At 45.4% G+C, this 20,936-nt stretch overlaps 1 protein-coding gene across 1 annotated transcript; it reads left to right on the forward strand.

The window, feature by feature from the left end:
- Positions 1 to 228: 228 nt before the first annotated feature.
- LOC119456836 (glycine receptor subunit alpha-2-like) lies at positions 229 to 19,191 on the forward strand. The gene is made up of 7 exons (XM_037718655.1): positions 229 to 240; positions 959 to 1,188; positions 4,039 to 4,121; positions 10,236 to 10,370; positions 13,146 to 13,328; positions 16,382 to 16,563; positions 18,976 to 19,191. The coding sequence occupies exons 1-7, from the start codon at positions 229 to 231 to the stop codon at positions 19,189 to 19,191; spliced, it is 1,041 nt and encodes a 346-aa protein (XP_037574583.1).
- The last annotated feature ends 1,745 nt before the right edge of the window (positions 19,192 to 20,936 follow it).

Here is a 20,936-nt window from a genome sequence, read left to right on the forward strand (position 1 = left end):
ATACACCTTGCAATCTCACCGGCTATGATACGTAAACTGCAGCGTGTACCTTAAAGTAAATAATTAAGATGGTAATTAGCGAACTTCCGTTAATTAGTTGAGTATATGCTTGATTTTTCATGCAAGTAATGTCGACCTTTTCGGATATTCCACCTCAAGGAATGGAATTATGCTATCCGCCACAGGTGATACTAAATTCTGTAAAACTTAAAAAGGATCCCTGGGTAGATGTGCACCCAGGCAAGTAAGCATCCAGTCAGCTAGAAAATCTATAACTCGCTCTAAATCTTCCCTGGAACGCTGCTTCACCATGGTGATTGAATGTGCCTAATCTTTGCATTTTGGCCTGGTCTGGCGAACCTGAAAACATATAATCTCCCACGTAAAAAGGACAACACAAAGCCTGTATCTGAAAACCTTGGGTCAAATTTATAAATCTCATCCTTCGTAAGAAGTGCGTTTTCTTTTCTTTTAGTTTGCTATTAGTTATTTATTTTTGTCATTATTTTTGCTCACCGGCCACCGATGCTAATTTATGTTCGCTATCACAATTGGCGGACGCCTGTTCTTAAATACCGCTCTTGCGTACTAACTTTTTGGGACTATGTATACATTCACTTTTTTTCGGTTATCTATATGCGTTTTGGCACCCTTGCCATATTTCTTACATTTATGTGATCCGGTTTTGCGAAGCTGCCCTCCTTCTTGGCTTCATGTGCGTCACATTATAGCGTATTTGGATAAGAAATTATTTGCTGTTTGAGAAAGCTTCTTCGGCATTGTGAATTGCAAGAACAAAGACACAAAAACCGAAACAAACGTGAATATCAGAAAGCACAGCGACAAACAATGCGAACGTAGCCGACACAACAAGTGGCGTGGCTTTTAACTGCGTGGAAATAGATGCCTTAAGTTTCCTGAAAAAGGGATCGATATTGCTACAACTATTTCGCTTCAGACGTACGACCTCGACATTCACTTACAACAGTCGTGGCACGACCCGAGACTGAACCTGCGGCGCTTTGGCGTCAACCGGACGGTGGCGCTGAACGGTGCCGAGATCGCGGACAAGATCTGGAAGCCCGATGTGTACTTCATGAACGCTAAACGGGCTAGAAAGCACAGCGTCACCATGCCCAACGAACTAGTGGACATCACGCCAAGCGGGGACGTCTACTACACGATGAGGTGAACGTTTCTAATTGACTTTCTTAAGGTCCCTTGAGAGTGGCGGTTGCATTAAACTTCACCAACGCTACTGACAGCTTTTTTTGCTTGTGGGAACCTACGTCGTACTAGACCAATACTGCACGCTATCGCTGTTTCCTATAGACATAGTTAAACAGGACTCAAAAGTATATGTTGCGCGCACCACCATAGCGCACTGGGATCAGCAAGTGAATGTCAATGCAGGTACAGCAACGCTAAAATTTTCCACTTGACTAAACTACACTAATGCACTGTGCCTATCACGGCGGCCTTCGTTTCATGTGGGGACATATTAGCGGGAAAAGTCTGCAAGTGAACCACGGTACCTACGGTGAAAACAATGGTGTGACGTCGCAGCGTTTGCAGGGTCTCTAGATCGTACCTCTTCCGGAAAAAGTTGACAAGAATCCGTTTTTCCAATGTCACTGTTATTAATAACAAATCTAAGACTATAGTCTCCGGCAGCCGATTCTGACGGCGCAAGAACATTTCCTGGGAATTTTTCCAGGAATATGAGCGCATAGAGTGAATGTAAAAGATAAAGGGGAGATAAAGGAGGCGGGATTAGGAGTTTCGCCCGAAGAGCGAAGCACTGACAGCGACTACAAGGTTGAGCGTTGTGATCAAACTCCTCGGATGGTGTTCGATAACTATTCGCAGATACCACATCTGCGGGTGCGCCGAAATTTCTCGCCCCCATTAACGCTTCACCACGTAGTGTAGGGCCTATTATGTCATCGCACAGGCACCACTGCGCTGCTCGTAAATATCGGCACGACTCAAATTACATGAGTTTCAAATTGCGAGCACTAATATTGTTTTGCGCTTTTGAATGGCGCGAGAAGATGAAATATTATGGGCATGCACTGTGAAAGAAACTTTTAAGACTTGTTTGTGCGCTGAAGTTTTCAAAAATTTGAAAGAATAAGTCCGTCAAGGAAGTAATTAAGACCTGGTCTGAGCAACTTTGGCGGTAGAATATTATAGCATCTGTTTTGCATATATGGCCTAGATAGACATACAGCACGCATACACATATATATAAGCGGAACATCACGGCGATGCCGACAGGAAATATGTCCGTGTAGTATCCATACATATGATAGAGCAATAAAATGCAACCAGGCTTCAGACCCATTGATTTTAGCGCTGCAACTTTGGTTTGCCTCCCTCCATTTATTTCTTTTTGGGAAGGAGGGCCGAGGAATGCGTCTTGTCACCGGCGCTGGTGCGCAAAGAGTAGCAGAAGGTTTTCACCTGCTTGTATCAGACTAGGAACATATTATCGCATGGTCATCAGGATACAAATTCAAGCCCAAATCAAGAAGGACGCACCTAAAAAAAAAAAGAAGAAAAACGGTAGAAAAGCAAACTCGCAGTTTTGCGCGTTTTCAGACAAGATGTGAAAACGCGCACAAGCAAACTCATACATTAGAGTTCTCTCAATGACGTACTGAATGTCCCCAAATGCGAGGCAATTGTTTACAGCTTTGTTATTTTTGTTTATTATTATCAAATGTAAGTCCAGTGAAAACGTGGCAACGAACAAAATAGCATTGCTTAACAGCCGCGGTCATGACACTGGCACTTACGGCAGCAAATTTTCATTCATTTCAAGGCAACCAAAAATCCCATGAACTTCGGTTGGCGACAAGCAGACACTGCATGATGATGATGATGATTTAATGGCATCCTCTTTGAAACATCTTATACACACTACGCACTATCTCCCACTGCGCTGTGGACGCACGCGCGTACAGAGCGCCACGGGGGCAAGAGCGCAAACGGTTCTACAACAAGCGTTTAGTCATAAAACAGAAACCCGCTTTGCCTCGGTTACAGCACGCCACGCATTGGCCACTGCAGGCGATGCAGCTCTGGGTGCTAGTAACAGGTTTCCGTGCCATTTATGATTTGAGCCACAAAGCAGCTATAGCTCGCCGGGCGAGTTCGCGCTTCCGTTTATCTTACCCCGGAGCTCCGAGCTCAACCCGTGTCCAAATTGTTTGATGTTAACTTGCAAGGCAAATTATATAGTGTAAATTGGTGATGACTAAATTATACGAAAAAATATTGTGGGATTTTACGTGCCAAAACCACGATCTGCTTCTGAGGCATGGCGTAGTGGAGGACTCCGGAATAATGTGGACCACCTCGGGTTCTTTAACGTGCAACTTAATCTAAAAAACAAAAGGTGTTTCGCATATCGCCCCCATCGAAATACGGCCGCCGTGGCCAGGATTTGATCTCGTGCTTAAAATATACGAAAAGCAAAGTAACTGGAAGCTGTTGCTAGAAACGGGCCGGTACCCGATATCGGCACGTGGCACCTGAGATTTATTAATTTTGATATTCTTTTTTGTGAAGTCCACATGAAATTATTATTCAAAAATGATAGTGAGCGTCAATGCTATGTGTACATGTTCTTGAGTGCTGTAAGTTATAACCACTATTGGTTCTTAGAAACGAAGCTTTTGTGACTGTTTTATGTGGTGCACGGTAACAGTGTGCGAAATCTAAGCAAAACAAAAGCGTATATGTTACACACAATTTACTTGACAAGTTCTCAAGATTTGCATGTAGATTTGCGTGTATATTTGCACGCGGTAGGTGGCGGATTCTTATCACTCACGAAACTGAAGGAGAGATTATGCAAGCTTGATAACAAAAACGAAACAAAAATAGCACTGATAATCTTATACCTTTCTACTGCGCGCTGCAGTCAAAGGTTGTGAAAGTTTATTTGACGAATTATTCTCGACGCACTCCACCCAATTATTTCTAATCAATGGGCGTAAACTACTTAATACGCGCCTCGTCTCCTTTCAGGCTCACGCTGGAGTTAGCCTGCCCGATGGGATTTAGGCGTTACCCACTCGACATACAGAGATGCCCCATGACGATAAGTACTTGTGAGTATTCATCCACCCGAAAAACCGCCCTTACGCACTAATAAAACCGCGCCTATCGAAGTAAAGGAACCCGCATAGTATTTAGGCCTGCGCACGCAGTAAATGGAAGCCAATTGTATAGCGTGGTTATTGTAATGAATCTGAAACTGTCATGCAACATACGAATGCTAGCAAAGGTACCTTTGTCTCTAGCGGCTATCTTCAACTCCGGCATTGCGCCTTGCTTCTTTCTCAGTATTTTGCATACCCCTTTCCAATTCTCTGTTATATCACACTTTAGGCGGCTTACTAGTACACTTGATGCATTAAGGAAATAACTGGGACAAAAGGACAGACACGAACAAGCGCTTATCCGTGTCACTCCTTTCGTTTCTGTTTTCGTTCTAGTGCGAATGCATTAAAAAACAATATTGTACGCGTCCCATTCAGTACGATTGCGTCAGTAAAACTTGGCTACATAGTACAAATATAGCCCAACATGTGCGCTGGCCCTGAATAACTTTATGTCCTGTATAAAGAAAACAATACAGGGCTGTCATTTTCAATTCTCTTAAGAGCATTAAGAGAATCACTCACACGAAGATATTCATTCTCACAGCATTAAGAAAAATTATGTTCTATGTGCACGCAAGGAATATTTTTACAAAGATTTCATGGGTACCTTGAGCAATAAATGTGGTTCTGAATGACACGATGCACAACAAAAATGCAAATAGGCGGCTTCCTAGCAGTTGGTTCGCCACTTCTCGAAAGACATTCAACACAAGCGAACATTCGGGGAAAACAGGGAACAGTAAACACTTGCAGGACGCTGAAGCTTCGCCTTTATGAGTGCAACGCGATAACATTCTAAGATCCCTGACTGCTTCTCACGTTTCCCGGCAACTGCAGCTTATGTAACCGTAATGTTTATCGCGAAACGCTTGCGAACCTTCTGGTAGAAATGCGGCCTCTTGCGTGGACCGTTGCCGGAGGTAGTGCACAGCCACGCCAAAAAAATTACATAATTTTCAGGTCTCTGTTATTGGGTCGCTCTTTTAATATTAAAGTCGAGAAGATTTAACATAAAAGGCATGCGCTATCGCTGTTTTGCTTCATCAGACTTGCTTGCGGGCTGTCATTCTCAAAATTACGAGGAATAACTTTCTAAGGAATGTAAGACAAGCTATGAGCAACTTTAGAGATAGCACGGTGTGGCAATATAACCCGCGTATACCGCTTGTCACATAGCAAGGCATGGCAAATACATATACCTATACACCCACAATATGATTGGTTTCAGAGCCGGTCTCTCGACACAGGACGCCATGACGCTGATAAAGCATCAGATCATCGACCAGAGCACGAGAGATACCAGAGCCATCCTTGGAATAGACCTGGAGAAGGCTTTCGACAATATCTCACACGAATTCATTCTCCAGACTATTACCGGCCTCGGGCTTGGAAAGAGGGTCTACGATTTCGTCCGATCATTCCTTAGCCAGAGAACTGCCAAGCTCAAGATCGAAAGATACCTCTCGCAAGAAATCACCCTCGGTTCACGCGGCGCGCCTCAGGGCTCAGTCATCTCACCAACATTATTCAGCATCGCAATGATCGGGCTTTCCAAGGAGCTCGCCAAGATTCAAGGAATCAACCATACCATCTACGCAGATGACATCACCATCTGGTGCGCTGGCGGGAGTGACGGCCAAGTTGAGGACGCCATGCAGAGCGCCATCGATGCGACCGAGCGCTTCCTACGCCCCACTGGGCTCAGATGTTCTCCATCCAAGTCTGAGCTACTTCTCTACAAGAAAAGACCCAGAGGTGGTGGCCATCGTGATTGGAAACCAGCGTCCGAAAGCGAAATACGGCTTTTCACTGGTGACGGGTCCCCGGTGCCCAGAGTGGACTCGCTCCGAATATTGGGGATGTATATCGAGTCTAACGGTGCCAATGGTGCCGCACTCAGAAGGATCATCGCCAAAACGGAGAGTGCTCTCGGCCTCATCCGGAGGATCGCCAACAGGCACCGGGGAATCAAAGAGGACAATCTCATCCGCATTATACATGCTTTTGTGCTTTGCCACCTTTCATACTCGGCAGCCATGCATAATTGGCATGTTGCAGAGAGGAACAAGTTAAATTCCCTCATCAGAAAGGTCTTCAAGCTTGCCCTCGGCTTACCTGTGAGCACTCACACCGAATACCTGTTAAAGCTCGGAGTGCACAACACGCTCGAAGAAATAATAGAGGCGCAAGAGCGTTCACAGCTGCTCAGGCTATCCGGCACCCCGGCGGGCCGCAAGATACTCGATGAGATGGACCTCTACCCTGTCGACCATTGCCCCGACGCCGTGCGCATTCCCAGCGACATCAGATCTCAACTACACATCGCGCCCATTCCCCGCAATATGCACCCCGCACACAACGTCGGCAGACGTCGGGCCAGGGGTAGAGCTCTACTCGAACATGTACGTAACAACCACATTGAGGCAAGCTTCGTGGATGCCGCGGCATATGTCCAACAACAGGCGTTCGCCGTCTCCATCGTCGACTCTAATTCCAAGATCACTTGCTGCGCTACAGGACGCACTTCGAAGCCATTTGTAGCCGAACAGGTTGCAATCGCGCTGGCTGTGCTCGATGGTCGCAGAGAGGTAATATATAGCGATTCTAAGGCGGCCATTAAGGCCTACCAAACCGGGATGGTCTCCCCTCAGGCCCTTCGCATTCTCCAAAGCTTGAAAAGTATCTCTCCGCATTCTCTCATTTGGTTTCCCGCTCACTTGGGGTCGATTGAGGGCTCTCCCTCTAACCCTAACGAGAGCGCGCACGAGGCCGCGCGAGGACTCAGTGACCGCGCCGCCTCCGCAGTCCCCCTACCCCGTGGGGAACCATTGATGACTTATAATGAGATCACTAAGCATTATTATCTGTCAAGACGGGTATTCCCCCTCCCGCACCCTGCCTTATGCAGGGCGCGGGCGGTGACCCTTCGACATTTACAAGCTCGTGCGTATCCTAACCTTGCGGTTCTTCACGCTATATACCCTGAAAGGTATCCCAGTGCGGACTGCCCTGCCTGTGGACTAACGGCAACATTTAACCATGTGTTGTGGGAGTGTGAAGCCATTGGCTCCGCCTTCAGCGAGGATAGGTGGGCTGCGCTTTTGGGCAGCCCCGAACTCAACGACCAAACCCTGGCCGTCCAGAGTGCCCGCGATCGGGCCGTCAAGCTCGGCTTGCCGGTCCCTACGTGGAACTAGCCGGGTGGCGCGGGGTGTCCCCTGCGTCTTCTCTGGACCTCAATAAAGTTATTTCACTCACTCACTCACATATACCTAAATATATACGGGATGATTTTTCCCTAACGGACAACACCGCCGATGCCGGCACCGACGCTGACACAGAATCTTCTGAGACACGGGGCCCTTAACGTTATCGCGTTAAAATGTCATCCACCTGACCGCAGTGCGAAGAGTTTACTTTGTACGTTTGTGCTACAGTCGGATGGATGACAATTTTTTTTTTTACTTTCATGAACATTCCTCCATCTTGCAGGCTTCCACAGATCTGATTTTCCAAATTACACAAATTCATCGAATGTCATTCTTGCGGAACAGTTGCCGTGTGCCTTAGTAAGGCGAAAGCCTTAAATGCCTCATAAGACGGTGGCGTTAAAAACGCGGCGTGTGGTACAGAAGGTCATGTGAGCTCGCCTTGTGCAGAGACGCGCTCGTGCCACTGCTCTCGCGTTCTTGTTTCTTTCGCAGCTGGCTCCGATTCCGCTCATCATGACAAAAAAGGCGAAGTTAATTACCATAGAGTTAATTCAGGCACTCGACTCGAACCCACAACCTTTGGTGGCAGTCGCGCCCTCGGCCTTTGGTGGGAGTCGAACCCATGATGACCTCTGGTGTTAATTAGGGCAAAGTATTAAAGCACAGTTGATTAAGGTAGCGTCAATTAGGGCACTCGAACCCACCACCTTTGGTGGGAAAAAACAAGCAGTAAGAAGTAACAACGCATTCAAATGAGAATGTCAAATAATTAAATGAATGTAAGTCTCTTGAGCGCGCAAGCTTGCGCCTTCTTCACATCACTTCATTACCTTAAAGACCCCCAATTTGGGGATATTACATAAGGGGTGGGTCAATATATACAAAAAGAAGTTATTGGTTAAATATGGTAGTTATATAATCAGAAAATGTAGATGAGCAGGTGGTTGCAGTGACGTCGTGTGGTAGGCCATTCCAGTCTATGGCTGAGCGAGGGAAGAATGATGCAGCAAATGTTTCGCCCTCTTTGGCGTCCACTAAAGCGACCGTTAATTTTTTTCTGTGAAACCAGGTGTGAATTCATCGTTGCACAAATCTCGTCACTCGACAGGGACGCTTTCATTTACGTGTCTGTAATTATCTTCCCAGATAACGAGTTTGCCTTTGCACGTGTCTTATTAGTTAACATGTTTCCCCTGTTTACGTCGTTTCCCGCTATAGATGATACTTGCTATTTTAGGTTGGTCAGCGTTAAGCGCACATCTGTAATATTTACTTCAGGCGCTGATATTGTGCTTACCGCCATAACAGGTCTTCGATTTGGTTGCACTTTCTGCACTACTTCAGGAAGTGCAGCACTTACTTCCTCGATTTTACAGTCCAGCGCGCGCCGCCTGCACCGCATTGTTCGATTTGACTTCATGCAAGGAAATTTCTGCACGAGTTCACAGTTCTCCTGCACTCGATACTTCAGAAGTGCGAGTATCATGTAAGTGCTCGGTAGCAGACGACATGGAGCAGCAGTAATTGAATAATGGTGCGAGAACGAAAATATATCCCGCTCTGTTGCAACAGTTCCTGTAGCTGGCATAAGGATTTGAGGTTCAAGTTCGATGCCTGAATGGTTGTGATGGCAGGTTAGTAAAGTGATGGGACGCGTTAAATTGCGTTCGATCACAAATGTGGTCACATAAGCATTCACGCTCACCACTCCGGTGACACGACGTAGTACTATCCCGACAGCGATCATCGTGAACCTGAAAAGGCAATACTTTCCATTTTGCGACTAGCACATTTGTCGAAGGGGTTCGCGACAAGCCTGCGCACTAAGTTGATAGGAGGTGCTGCCAGATTGCAGAAGCTTGTCCGCACAGGAGCGAAATTTTGACCACTGCATACTTGAAAGGAAAAGATTTCTCGAACTGCGTGGCGTAATACTGACTCAAGAAGCGGCCGTAGAACGATCTGACGACAACAGATGTTACAACACGCACCGCAGCATGCTGTTGGGCGTCGAAAAAGCAGACACTATGGCCCAATGCGCCAAACTCGCGAAATACGCTGAGCAGACAACAGGGCCTGCTCTTTTCTTATTGCATTTTAGAAATAAACACGCAGCGTTAGTGCGGGCACTGCATTTGAAGTTCCTGAACTGGCACTGCACTCTGCTGCACTCGCTCGCATAGTACCGCAACAGAACTAGTGCAGAAAGTGCATCCAAATTGAAGAGACCTAATATATGCGGTCTTGCTGAAATCGAGCCTGCACTTTACTTCAACGCATGCGTCCAGCTTTATGTTCTAATATACCGAATTTTCCATGTAACACTGAGCAATATTCTTTGAAAAAATTTGAAAAGCTTATGCTTCTAGGAGGGTATAGCCACCGGTATGTTTTTCAAAACTTCTAAAGAAGCCTCCAAAATTTCAGTCTTATCTCTAAATTAGTTAAAATTATTAAGCAAAATATGTTATTCCTTAACTTTATGGTCCCAATTCCACTAAAAGGTTTGTAGAGAACATATAGAAACATCACTTTCAGCTGGCTGCCACGCACTAGCTTTTGTAAATTTTTTTTGTCACAATTAAAAGACCGCAGAAATTTATTAAAAGTTTCAGGGGATTTCTTTGAAACACAGCGTTATCAACTTCTACCAGGTTCCATACTACGACAAAGTACTCGTTCATAAATACATCGATATATCTTTCGCTTCTGTATGCACAGCAGGGCTATGAAACAAAACGTAAGTGCATACTTGATACTTTAAAAGGTTTATCGTTTTTTTTTTCTATGCTCTTCATGTTCGTTCCACTGGTTCCTCGACTACAATTCCCATCGCTCTTTTCTACAGATTCTGAAACTACGCAGAAAGCCATTCTGCAGTGGGAAGACGTTGATCCAGTATTCTTTGAGGGCGAAGTGCAAATTCCTCAGTTCGACCTGCTGGACATGGTCTACGAGAACTTCACAATGTCCTTTGAAACAGGTACAATGCTCAACATTGTGTGGCATAGAAGGAGGTTATACACCTCATTACGAAAGCAAGAAAGAGAGAGGGAGAGAGAAAAATAAAGAGAGAAAGCAGGGATGTTAAACAGAAAATTGTCTATGTGTCTACGTTCCGCAGGGGGAATGTAAAAGGGAAATAAAAAGAGAGAGATAGACAGCCCAGCGCTTCTATGTATTCTTTCTTGTGTCTAGTGATTATGTGCGCTTGCCAAGAATGGATTACATATATGTTCATTTACGAGCATCTTTACAATATAAATTCCACCTGCCAAGCTTTCAGAAAGTAGGCTGCGTGCGGAGCTTGGCAATCCAGAATAGTAATGACTCGCAAACACAAAAACAACACAATAACAATGAAACTACCAGATCATTGAAAAGATCAGGTCGAAAAACAGTGCGCAGCATATCAGTACCCGAAAGAGATCTATATAATTTATTAGAGGAACGGCAAAGAGGTCGGCCTCAGCTAGTATGTTCTGGTCTGCTACTGTGCACAGGAAAGCTTGAATGTTGGAGAGCAGTATGTGAATATTATATTTCCAATGCAGTGCTATAGAAAGGAACATTTTTATACCATAGCGGCGTGAGGTACTGAGCTGTTTCACAGCTGTATGTAAGGCATTGTTGTAGAAAACGTCACCCACAGAAGAGAAGTTTCCTGCTCGGGGCGGTAATGCAAATCATATTAATTACTGAAATTTAGCCTTCAGAGCAATCTCGCGTTTAAGGTCCAGGTCTCGCCTGGCTCTATATATCGCCTCAAGCACTGACACTGTTTCTAGCAAAAAAAAAAATCGTCATTAGGAAACGACCTGTTTGGGACCTTTCTCTCTCATTACCGTTATTCGAGTGCAAAACTGTTTTGGTTAGTTCCTTTGCAGTTATTGGAATATTTGTTATCACACTTATATCATTATAAATTGCTGCTTCCTGTAATGCCCCATTGTACATTGAAATTGTGCATACAAATAAAAATGGCGATACTAATGAGGACGTCTAAGCTAGCGGTGTAAGCGCTGTGGCACGCGAGCAGTATAATAATCTCACCAAACTTGAGTGAAGGCCTTAAAGGCTAAAACATCATGGGACGCGCGGAGATGTGGCCACTATTTCTAGTGCGCTCTCAATGACAGAAACTAATTGCTGCATCTTATCAACGAAAATCCAAACTGAAACGCCCTATAAGCCAAATTCAACACGCGGGACATTGCAGTTACGACCTCCACCCTGGCTGTCTCCACGCGAGACAGCAATCTAGGCGGCCATGCTGTGGCTAGAACTTGCGTCATCGAACGGTTGCTCCGTCCTTACGGGAATGACTGATGGTGCTGCGCGCGATGCCTGACGTTGCGACGAGACCATCGATCACCTTTTATATGCCTGTCAGGGTGACCGGATGAAGTTGGGCCAACAGGCGGTTCACCCTCTCAGAACAATTCCAAAATAAATGGCGTCCTATGTCTAAATATGGTCCATCTATTGAGCGGAATATTTTAAAGAATATTACTTTAGCTCATATTCATTGACCATTCATTGTCTGCAAATAAGACAATGGAACACCGATGTAGTCACTCTTCTCCAAGAAAGAGCCTGAACGCGCTATTGTAATGTTTACTCAACTGGCCAGTGGTGATCGCCGCTGGCCGCTCGACACTTTCCTTGCGTGTCCGTGTGTTGTGGAGGCTTCCTCTTTCTCCATCTAATTCTTGAATGACCCTTATCACGCTCTTCTGACGAACTTCAGGTTTTTATTTATATTCTCTCTATTTTGCCATCTCGAACTAGCGTATTAATTTTGTTGTAGGACACCAGAAAATACCGCGGGAGCTTTAGCAATTACACTCACTTCATTGTTAGTATTTTTATTGCCCTGGCATACCAGTTACAGACAGTTCCCCATAGCTTGAATGTATTTGACATTAGCGAATAGACGCGATAAAATTTCAATGGGCCTCTGCAACATTGAAGGTGCACCCTTTTAACGCGAGAGGAGAGGGAACAAATTCAAGGAAAAAGTGGTTTATCAAATCCTATTCAGCGAATTGTCCATGCAAAAATTGCGATTTCAGAAAATAGGTTACATATATTACAAGTAATGAAGTCAAAGTCGGTCATGTAGCAGAAAATAATAATCAATAATAAATAAAAGATAACCGTGGCGACACAAAAACGGTAGATCTGAAGGTAAGGTCATAGTCGATATTGCGGGCCCAACTGGCAAGGCAGCTCTGATTGGACACTCAGCAACGTTTCTACTCTGTTTACTACAGCGGTTGCGGTGCTGAAGTTTAGCACCACTTTTTAAATAAAACTTACGTACTTTCAATGAATAAAACGTGAATTCAATAACCCATGTCACCCTCGATCGCAAGGAACCTACTTATTCATAGCTCTTGAAGGCTACCACGTTGTTCTTTTAGCACGAACGCTTTTTTGGCATAATTTCACACTGCACGGTGTTACAGAAAATCTGGGAACATAAAATGGCTATATAAGTTTACTAACAGTGCATAACCACACTAATGCGTTGAAGGGGAGCTTTAGCAACGATATAAGCACTTGCAAACTGCATGTGCAGTGTTTGAAAGATGTCACTTCATATTTGCGGTTTATAAAGCGATATGTATCAAAACAAGCGTCCCTTTCTTTCCTCAAATAACCGCCCTATGCAAGAACACAACGGCCATTTCCATCGCGATGATCTGAACGATTCACTTTTTTTTCAACATTGTAATCATTCAACTTCTTGCAGGCACCTTCAGCGTACTGCGAGCCAACTTCACCATATCGCGTGAGCGCGGCTTCTACCTGATAAACATGTACTTCCCCACACTACTTAGTGTCGTCATTTCCTGGTTCGCCTTCTACCTGCACCTCAACATGGCGCCCGGAAGAATCATCCTGGATCTTGGCATGCTGCTCAACCTGCTTTCCGGTAAGACTAATGAAATCTCCTTAAGACAAGGACAGCGAGATAACAGTATATGGCGAAAAAATTTCCTTTCCCTGGGACATATTATGCAGATTATTTTCTCTGAATGCATTGTAACCCACCGTCGCAGAAGGAGACACACTTTTTTAATTCGCGTTTTCCAGCCATGTGAACATGAGTGTAGTTAACTATGCAAGAAGGCTCTCAGGCTGGCTCAAGCGCACGAGATGAAAGTTTTCGAACACCCTAGAGTGGGCCTGTTGATGCCCTATAAAGCTGTACACCTAGTATAACTGCCTCCTGTGAAATCAAAACCATTGCCTGCCCCTCAGACCACAATATGGTGTCGCATGTCTTCGAGCATACGTTAGAAGGCTGATGCGAAACGATAAGAAAAAGCGCAGCCATTGGCGGCAATACTACTTGTATAACTTATCAAATAAAACAGACAATAAATATAATTTTCTACCGAGTTATTAAAAAAAGCAATTATTGTAGTATTAGCGCACGTACGAAATATGGCTCAACATTCTAAGCGCAAAGGATCTACTCAACTCCCTTCTGAAATGCTTTATTGATATTCATGTGCCGCCTTTCAGATAACAGTTGCCTCACTGGTAGAGACATTTTAAGTTTTTCTACACCTTGCATATGATCATCGGCACAGCTCGTAAAGTGTGACTAAGGACCGGTATCGCAGTGCTTCGGTGCGGTGATCTTTCACGGCTTATTCCACGTACAGAGATAACAAAGTTGCGGGAAAACGTGACGAATGGAAGGTAAGCTCCCCTTTGTCAATGTCTCTCGACTGAAAAGGAGGCGGTAGCTGCTCCAATCTGTTAAAGTGCTCGCCCACTCCGCTGCTTTTTTAGAATCAGAGGATGCCATAGCTGACATGAGTAAGGACACCTAAAAAAATTAAAGGAACCAAGCACTCAGCACAAGGATAAACTGAAAAAAAAGACGGAGAGATGAGGGTGTACGTACTTCTATATGCTTTTGTTTAGACTTCTTGTTTGATTTTTTGTGAACGTAGGCAATTGAGAAGATTACCTAGGGTACATCCAGCTATCCACAGAGACAGTTTTAAGAAAACGCTACCCATTTCTCGATATAATATGTAAGCACATACCACATAGAAAGAAACGCATTAAGTCCACATAAAAAGAGACTCAAAAGTAAGAAGTAACGCTAACAAGACATCCATCTCGGATCCACAGGCGCGAAGTAACACAATTTTTTAGCACCGTCAAATAACGACACTAGAGCATGTAGCACCTTAATGGCTAAATTCATGTAGTTATCTAACACGTTCAGCTCTGCAAACTCTGTGAGGCTGATTGTTGTCATAGGCATTTACGTCTGCATGAGCTCCCTGATATACTTACAAAAAGGTGCTGCTAATTGGTCGTTAATTCGATGACTTCTTGCAGCTATGGATAGGTATTTTCAGAGCAGTATTCAAAGCATCGCAGTGCTACAGTAGTACTGCAATAAGAGCCATCATCGTATAGAAACAATGAATAGGTAAATAAAATGCAAGCAAAGCAGTCATTAAAATAATGAACTTAAGCCGGGTTCCAAAAGGCTACCTATATCACTCTAAAAACTTACGATCCAACCAAGTGTAGCACAGGACAGCATAAGTGCTAACGAAGTGTGAGCACTAAAAGGACACTTGATAGGTAGCTGCTGCGGTATATCACGAGAGGAAGCAGCCCGAAGTGCATGAGGTCACGGAACGGCAACTAGTTTGCTCATTTTTCTGTGTTATTTACAAGGCCACGAGAGAGAGAGAGAGAGACAAAACTAAAGGAAAGGCGGGGAGGTTAATCAGTGTATATCGCCGGCTGGTTACTTTGTACTGAGTAAAGGAAAAACGGGACAAGAGAAATGATAGAAAAGAAGTAAAGAGGCAAGAATGAACAGCAAGACTAAGTCAGCACTTGTCACATAGTTTGTCAGGACGACACATAGTCACACACAGGGTTAGTCTCACGTACACAGACATACGACGTCACACAGTGCACTGTGTCACCAAGTGTCACCCCGTCGCAACTGGTAATACAGACCGGTCGCTTTTGGTAGCGAGGAAACGCCTTTAGAGCCGCTCGCGCAGATGTTTTATTTCTGTTAGTGGGCGATTGTCCGGCTGATCTAACGAGAGCGTTAAACTAAACTAAACGAGGGCACTCACAACCAAGGTGTGGGATCATCTCACTGCAAAGCTCAAATAATTCAAGTGAAGCAGGCGGCAGGAAATGAACAACGAAATGGGAAGAAGGAAAATTCGCTGTTCTACTTATGCTATGTTACGGTATGTCAGATCAGGCTATGCTAGGGTGAATGGATGGGCGCCCAGTTGTAGGTGACAGAAAACGGAGAAGTCTCCAGAGAGTGTCAATAAAGGTCTTTCAGTTTTCGGTACTCTGCAGTGCATGCCTCTTCAAAGACACGAGCTGGCCCCAACTCTCATATCTGACTCCATCTGCGGGTTGAATGGAGGGTTAAGTCGCTCGTATCCAGACCAGTCTGTAGCTCGCGTTCAGACTACATGACTCTCCTTTGTCTCAGGTTCTGCACGGTCCCAGACGTAAACACGTACGACTATATGTAGCATGTAATAACATGGAAAACCACTAACTCGCCCAATATGCCGTTTTTTTAATCTATCGGGTGGACTGCATGCAAAGCTCATCTTCAAACAGGCAGCGACTACGCAGAAATCCTTCGCGTCACCTCAAACGTCCACTTCGCGTGATACTGCTGGAACCACTGCGAAAGCTAATGGTCGTAATATTGCTCTAGTCACTGTCGTCAATCCTCAGGTTTTTAAGAGAGAAAGAGATCGAGTTTTTGAAAAGCGCAATCGTAATTACCTTGTGAAGGCTCCGTTCTCTTCTGGTCGCGCAAATGTTTTTTTTTTCTCCTACTAATATTTGAATGCAGCTTGAACAGTTGTGCCTTAGAGCTCGGTGATTTCACTCATGACGTCCTTGCGTGGCATGTTGTGACACACTTTCGGTGCAATGACACTGGCATTCATGCTTGCGCAGTGAACAGGGGCGTGCGCTCGGAGCTGCCCCCAGTGTCGTACATGAAAGCCCTGGACGTGTGGATGGGAGGCTGCATATGCGCAGTGTTCGGATCACTGCTCATCTTCTCCGTGGTCAACTATATGGGGCGCGTCAAGCAGCGGCCCAAGCTGTACCGAATGGTCGACGACGCTACGTTTGTCGTAAGGAACCTGTCACGATGGCCGTAATCAGGGGCAAAGAAAGCATCTCTGTAGTTCTGTCAGTGCAGCCACTAGAGTCTACTAATACTACAGGGTAGCTGCTACTACTATCCAAAAACTGCTACCGACCTGACAACAACTGCTACTAATATACTACCACTACTAACTATTGCTGCTTATATTAAAGCGAAGCTTTGTACCTCTACCAGCCAAAGGTTCTGTCGTGTCCGTCGTTGTAAGCAAAAAACGATCCCGACGAACCGCTAACAATTGCAGGTATAGCAGTATAGCTTACTTGAATTCAGGCATTCAGCGTACAACTAAGCACTCGTTTTCGCAAGAAAAACCACAAAAACAAGCTTCGAAGTGATGAGCCAACATGATGGATGATAAGGGCTGCGGGCAAACAACGGAAACAGGCTCGGCGCGGTCCGTAAGATTAGATTGCAGCTGTTGCAAAGCTTATGCAGCTGCTTGAAAGAGGGTTGACGTCATTCGAAACCCTTCCAGCCTAGTAACTGCTTCGGTTCATTTTCTAGACTACCCCACTATGGGGTAGTCTAGTAGTGTATATCACACCGATCATAAAGCAGTAGTGAGCATTGTTGTGAAGTAAATAATAATAAAGGCCGTGGTTAAAGTTACGTTGTAGTGTGTGAAATATCAAGTGCGCCGCAGTCACCGTGAGGGTGGCGTAAAAAGCTTCGCTTTCCAACCACCTTCACAGGGTGGATTGGCGGCCAATTTTTTATATGCTACTATTATATTGTTATTATTACTATAGCACTACTACTACAACTAAGTCTCCTGTTGCTACCCCTACCAACACACTTTGCCTACCACAACTACTACAGTAGTTATGGCTTCTGCTTCAGCCGCCATGACGGCTACTATACTAATACTGCTACTGGTAATTTGACTACTACTATACTATTACCATATCAAACGACTGCTACTGCTCGTACAGCAGTTACTAGAACGACTTCTGTAACTGTCCTTATCGTCTTAGCTCCTGCGTTTTTCATGGATTTATTCCCGCATTTCCATATAAGAAATAGTTGACACAAAACGTTTCTACGCGTCACCTCGCTCTTTCTGTGTCTCGTCGTATTTGGACTGCCAACACATCTTACTTGTACAGCCAATAATTTATTCATTAATTCTTTCTCGTCTTAGCTTCAACATCATGCTAACCTGCCAAATCAGCGCCACAAGCGCTAAAATCCTTTTTAAAGAAAGGACCATACTGCCTACTCGTGCTAGAAATCGCTGAACTTCACAACAGTGCCGAGCTAGGTGGCCACGTGATCAGTTTTCAATGGGTGCCTAGTCATTGTGTGTAGAGTGGCAATGAACTTTCGGACAGTAAGGCAAGATCGGCATTATCTTCCTCTGATGAAACACGGATTGCATACTAGCGACCTGACTCCAACTCAGTGATCAAGGGACTCATGCAAGACCTTACGAAAGCATACAGAGCCCATGTTGACAACATCCACAGACGCCTAAATATGATCGACCCAGACGGTAAATTCTGTTTGCCCCCGAAGATTACGCGGCGAAAAGCGTCATTGCTACACAGAATTCGGCTGGGCGTTGCTTTCACCCGTTGCTACGCACACCTCATCTGCCAATCGACTAGCCCTGATTGTGAACACTGCACCACACGTGAAACGCTGGAACACATATTGTGCGATTGCCCAGCATACACGCTGGAGAGAACATTGGAAGGTTCCCTAGCCAGCGTCGGCAGGCAACTACTATCGGAGGACGCCCATGGCCTGACACTGCAACTTCAATGCGTGCAACAAAAGCGCTGTTAAAGTTTCTGCAGGACACAAAGCTAGATGAGCGGCTCTAGTAGGGCCACCGTCTAATGTACATAAGCACTCACCACTCCTCTGGTCATCATCATCCACCAGAGTACTTTCACTCTCTTCCCTCCTCCCCAGTACAGAGCAGCAGACTAGAGCCCACTAGGTCAGGTGGGCCTCTCTGTCTTTCCTATCAATAAAATCTATCTTTGTCTAAATTAAGTGCATGAGCTTTCTCTAGCCTCCACGCCAATTTCCGTCACCTTACTGTCACTACTATTTCGCCTCTCCATTCATTCAAGTAAATTTTGGAACATTGCTGCGTTGTTCACGACCTTTACCTCCCTCAGACGCAGTCGCACCAAAATCTAACTTTCCATTTTGCTACAAGCAGTAAACTGGGGAATCTGCCTTTTAACATTTTGATCTTTTGAATGTTACACTTCATTGAAATCGATTTGTGCCCTTGCAACCTAGCTGCCCCGCCACTGCCTTGTGGCGGGGCACCCTCCCATTTTATTACCGTGACTAAACGCTAAACGAAGCTTCTTATCTGTGCAGCATTATTCACTGTCTCGAATGACGCTTGTTTTCCCAGTTCGTGACGAGAAAGAAAGAGTTGGCCGAGGATCCCGAGAGCTACGACAGCAAGGAATACGACGAGTTGCACCGGAACCTCAAAAGAGCGCAGAGCATCGACCGATTCGCACGAGCCGCCTTCCCGTTAGTCTTCCTCGTCTTCAACACTGCCTACTGGTCCCTGTATTCCAGCCAGGCGTACATCAGCGTCTACGGCGAACTGGAGCTTGCCTAAGTTGTGTTGTCGTTCTTGAGGTTCTGGTGGTGCATCAGGACAAACGGAGACTGCAAATAAAAAAAATGTCACCTGACGTTTACGATACTCCCTAAGGAGAAATTTGAGCGCAGCTTTATTATACCGCTCATGCAGCGCTGTTTCCGTATACAGACGACGCGCGCTACTCTGGCGCCATCTCGTAGCCATCGTCTCGCACAGCTTGCGCGGCGCTACGCTTTTCTTCTCACGCTTTCGCCATACCCTCCTCCTCCGCTTTCCGCCTCATGGTTCCGCTGCACCCTCCTCCTCCTCTTTCCTCCTCGCACTCTCTCCGGTATCGCACTCTTTCAGTTCGCGCTGCGCTCCACGTTCACTTTCATTGTTCACTGAGAATTTCGCTCGGTTACGAGGGACAACGCCGACACCGACGTTCGCTGCAGGAACGGGCACGCTAAGAGCTGCGCTCTAAAACTGTCGATTTGGGATGCGTTTAAAGAAAACCGCTATGCTAAGACCAATCTTGCTTATTGCGCGCCAGATTTCTTGGAACCCTTGCGTTCAGCGCAGCACAGCGAGAAGAAAATGCCACGCAATATGCCACTTAATTTTGTATTCTACATTCGAAGCCCCAGACAGAGAGAGAATAATCCAGACATACGACGCAAGTTCTCGGTAGCGATGTGATGCATCCAAAGGATTGTCACCGCAGGGATGCTGAGAGTCGCCACCATCGAAGTGTTAAGGCTGAATTCACGTACATGTTTGTTCGTAACAAGTGCCTCTGATCGGCTGGACGCCTCCGCTGGCCACCCTCCCAATTAGCCGGCGCCCATTACGAGCCTAATTTAGAGCTTGAATCACTCTCTGCGTGTGAAAGGCACATCTGTTCTAAACAAAGCAACTCAGAACCAGGCGTTGAATTTTGCACTCGTTTATGTGCTAGTGCATGTGTGCTTTCTTGTTCTTTTTTATTTAGCTCCCTTTCTTTCATCATCCCTCATCTTAGCTGAAGTAGTATGCCAATAAATGGTTTTAGGCGCACAAGCAAGACACGGACAAGAGAAAGACCATTTCTAGCCATGTACCAACTATCCTGAAAGCAGACGTTACTAGTATGCCAAGCCTGTCACTAGGCTTCAGATATCATTGAACTTTCTCTGCCACTCATTAAGCAAACTTTCACGTGTCCCTTCATGACTTTCTGCGATCGAAAGGACGGGCGAGATCAATCCTCTGTGCTTTCTGCCAGGCAATCTGACAATTTTTTTCTGATGCTTTTTGTGTGTCTTTCTTTCTTTTTTGTGCTGCGGTAAGGTGTGCCACGACATTGCTTTGGCCACTTTTGTTGGGCCTTTCCGCTAATACATCTGCTAATTGCATGGGATTGCCTGCACTTTCTTGCTCTATCGCCTTCCCATTTGCCCAGAGAGAGAGAGAGAGAGAAAGATAAAAAAGGATAGGTTTGGGTCACTGCATTTGTGCAGTGCTCGGGGATATTTTTTTTTTTCTTTTTTACTCCTTTCTTGGATTTTGGACATCGGGTTTCACGTCCTTTACTTGTCAACGGGAAATCGGGCCAGGTCCCAGTGGGTGAGCTGCTTTGCAGGTACAAAGTTTCTTTAAAGAGGACTCGGCTATTCTCCAGCCACTACGGTGGTTGGCGGCCGAAAACATCGCCACGAGTCCTCGCTCGTCCAAGCGTCTCGAACCATATGAATAATACTTCAGGACGTAATGAAAAGCCTGAGGGCTCACAGGCGGCA

Source organism: Dermacentor silvarum, chromosome 6 (assembly GCF_013339745.2).
Source record: "Dermacentor silvarum isolate Dsil-2018 chromosome 6, BIME_Dsil_1.4, whole genome shotgun sequence".
Taxonomy (NCBI): domain Eukaryota; kingdom Metazoa; phylum Arthropoda; class Arachnida; order Ixodida; family Ixodidae; genus Dermacentor; species Dermacentor silvarum.

Coding starts and splice junctions, on each gene's coding strand:
- LOC119456836 (XM_037718655.1), top strand. Junction 4,122..10,235: donor CCCCATGACGATAAGTACTT/GTGAGTATTCAT, acceptor TCTTTTCTACAG/ATTCTGAAACTACGCAGAAA. Junction 13,329..16,381: donor GCTGCTCAACCTGCTTTCCG/GTAAGACTAATG, acceptor ATGCTTGCGCAG/TGAACAGGGGCGTGCGCTCG.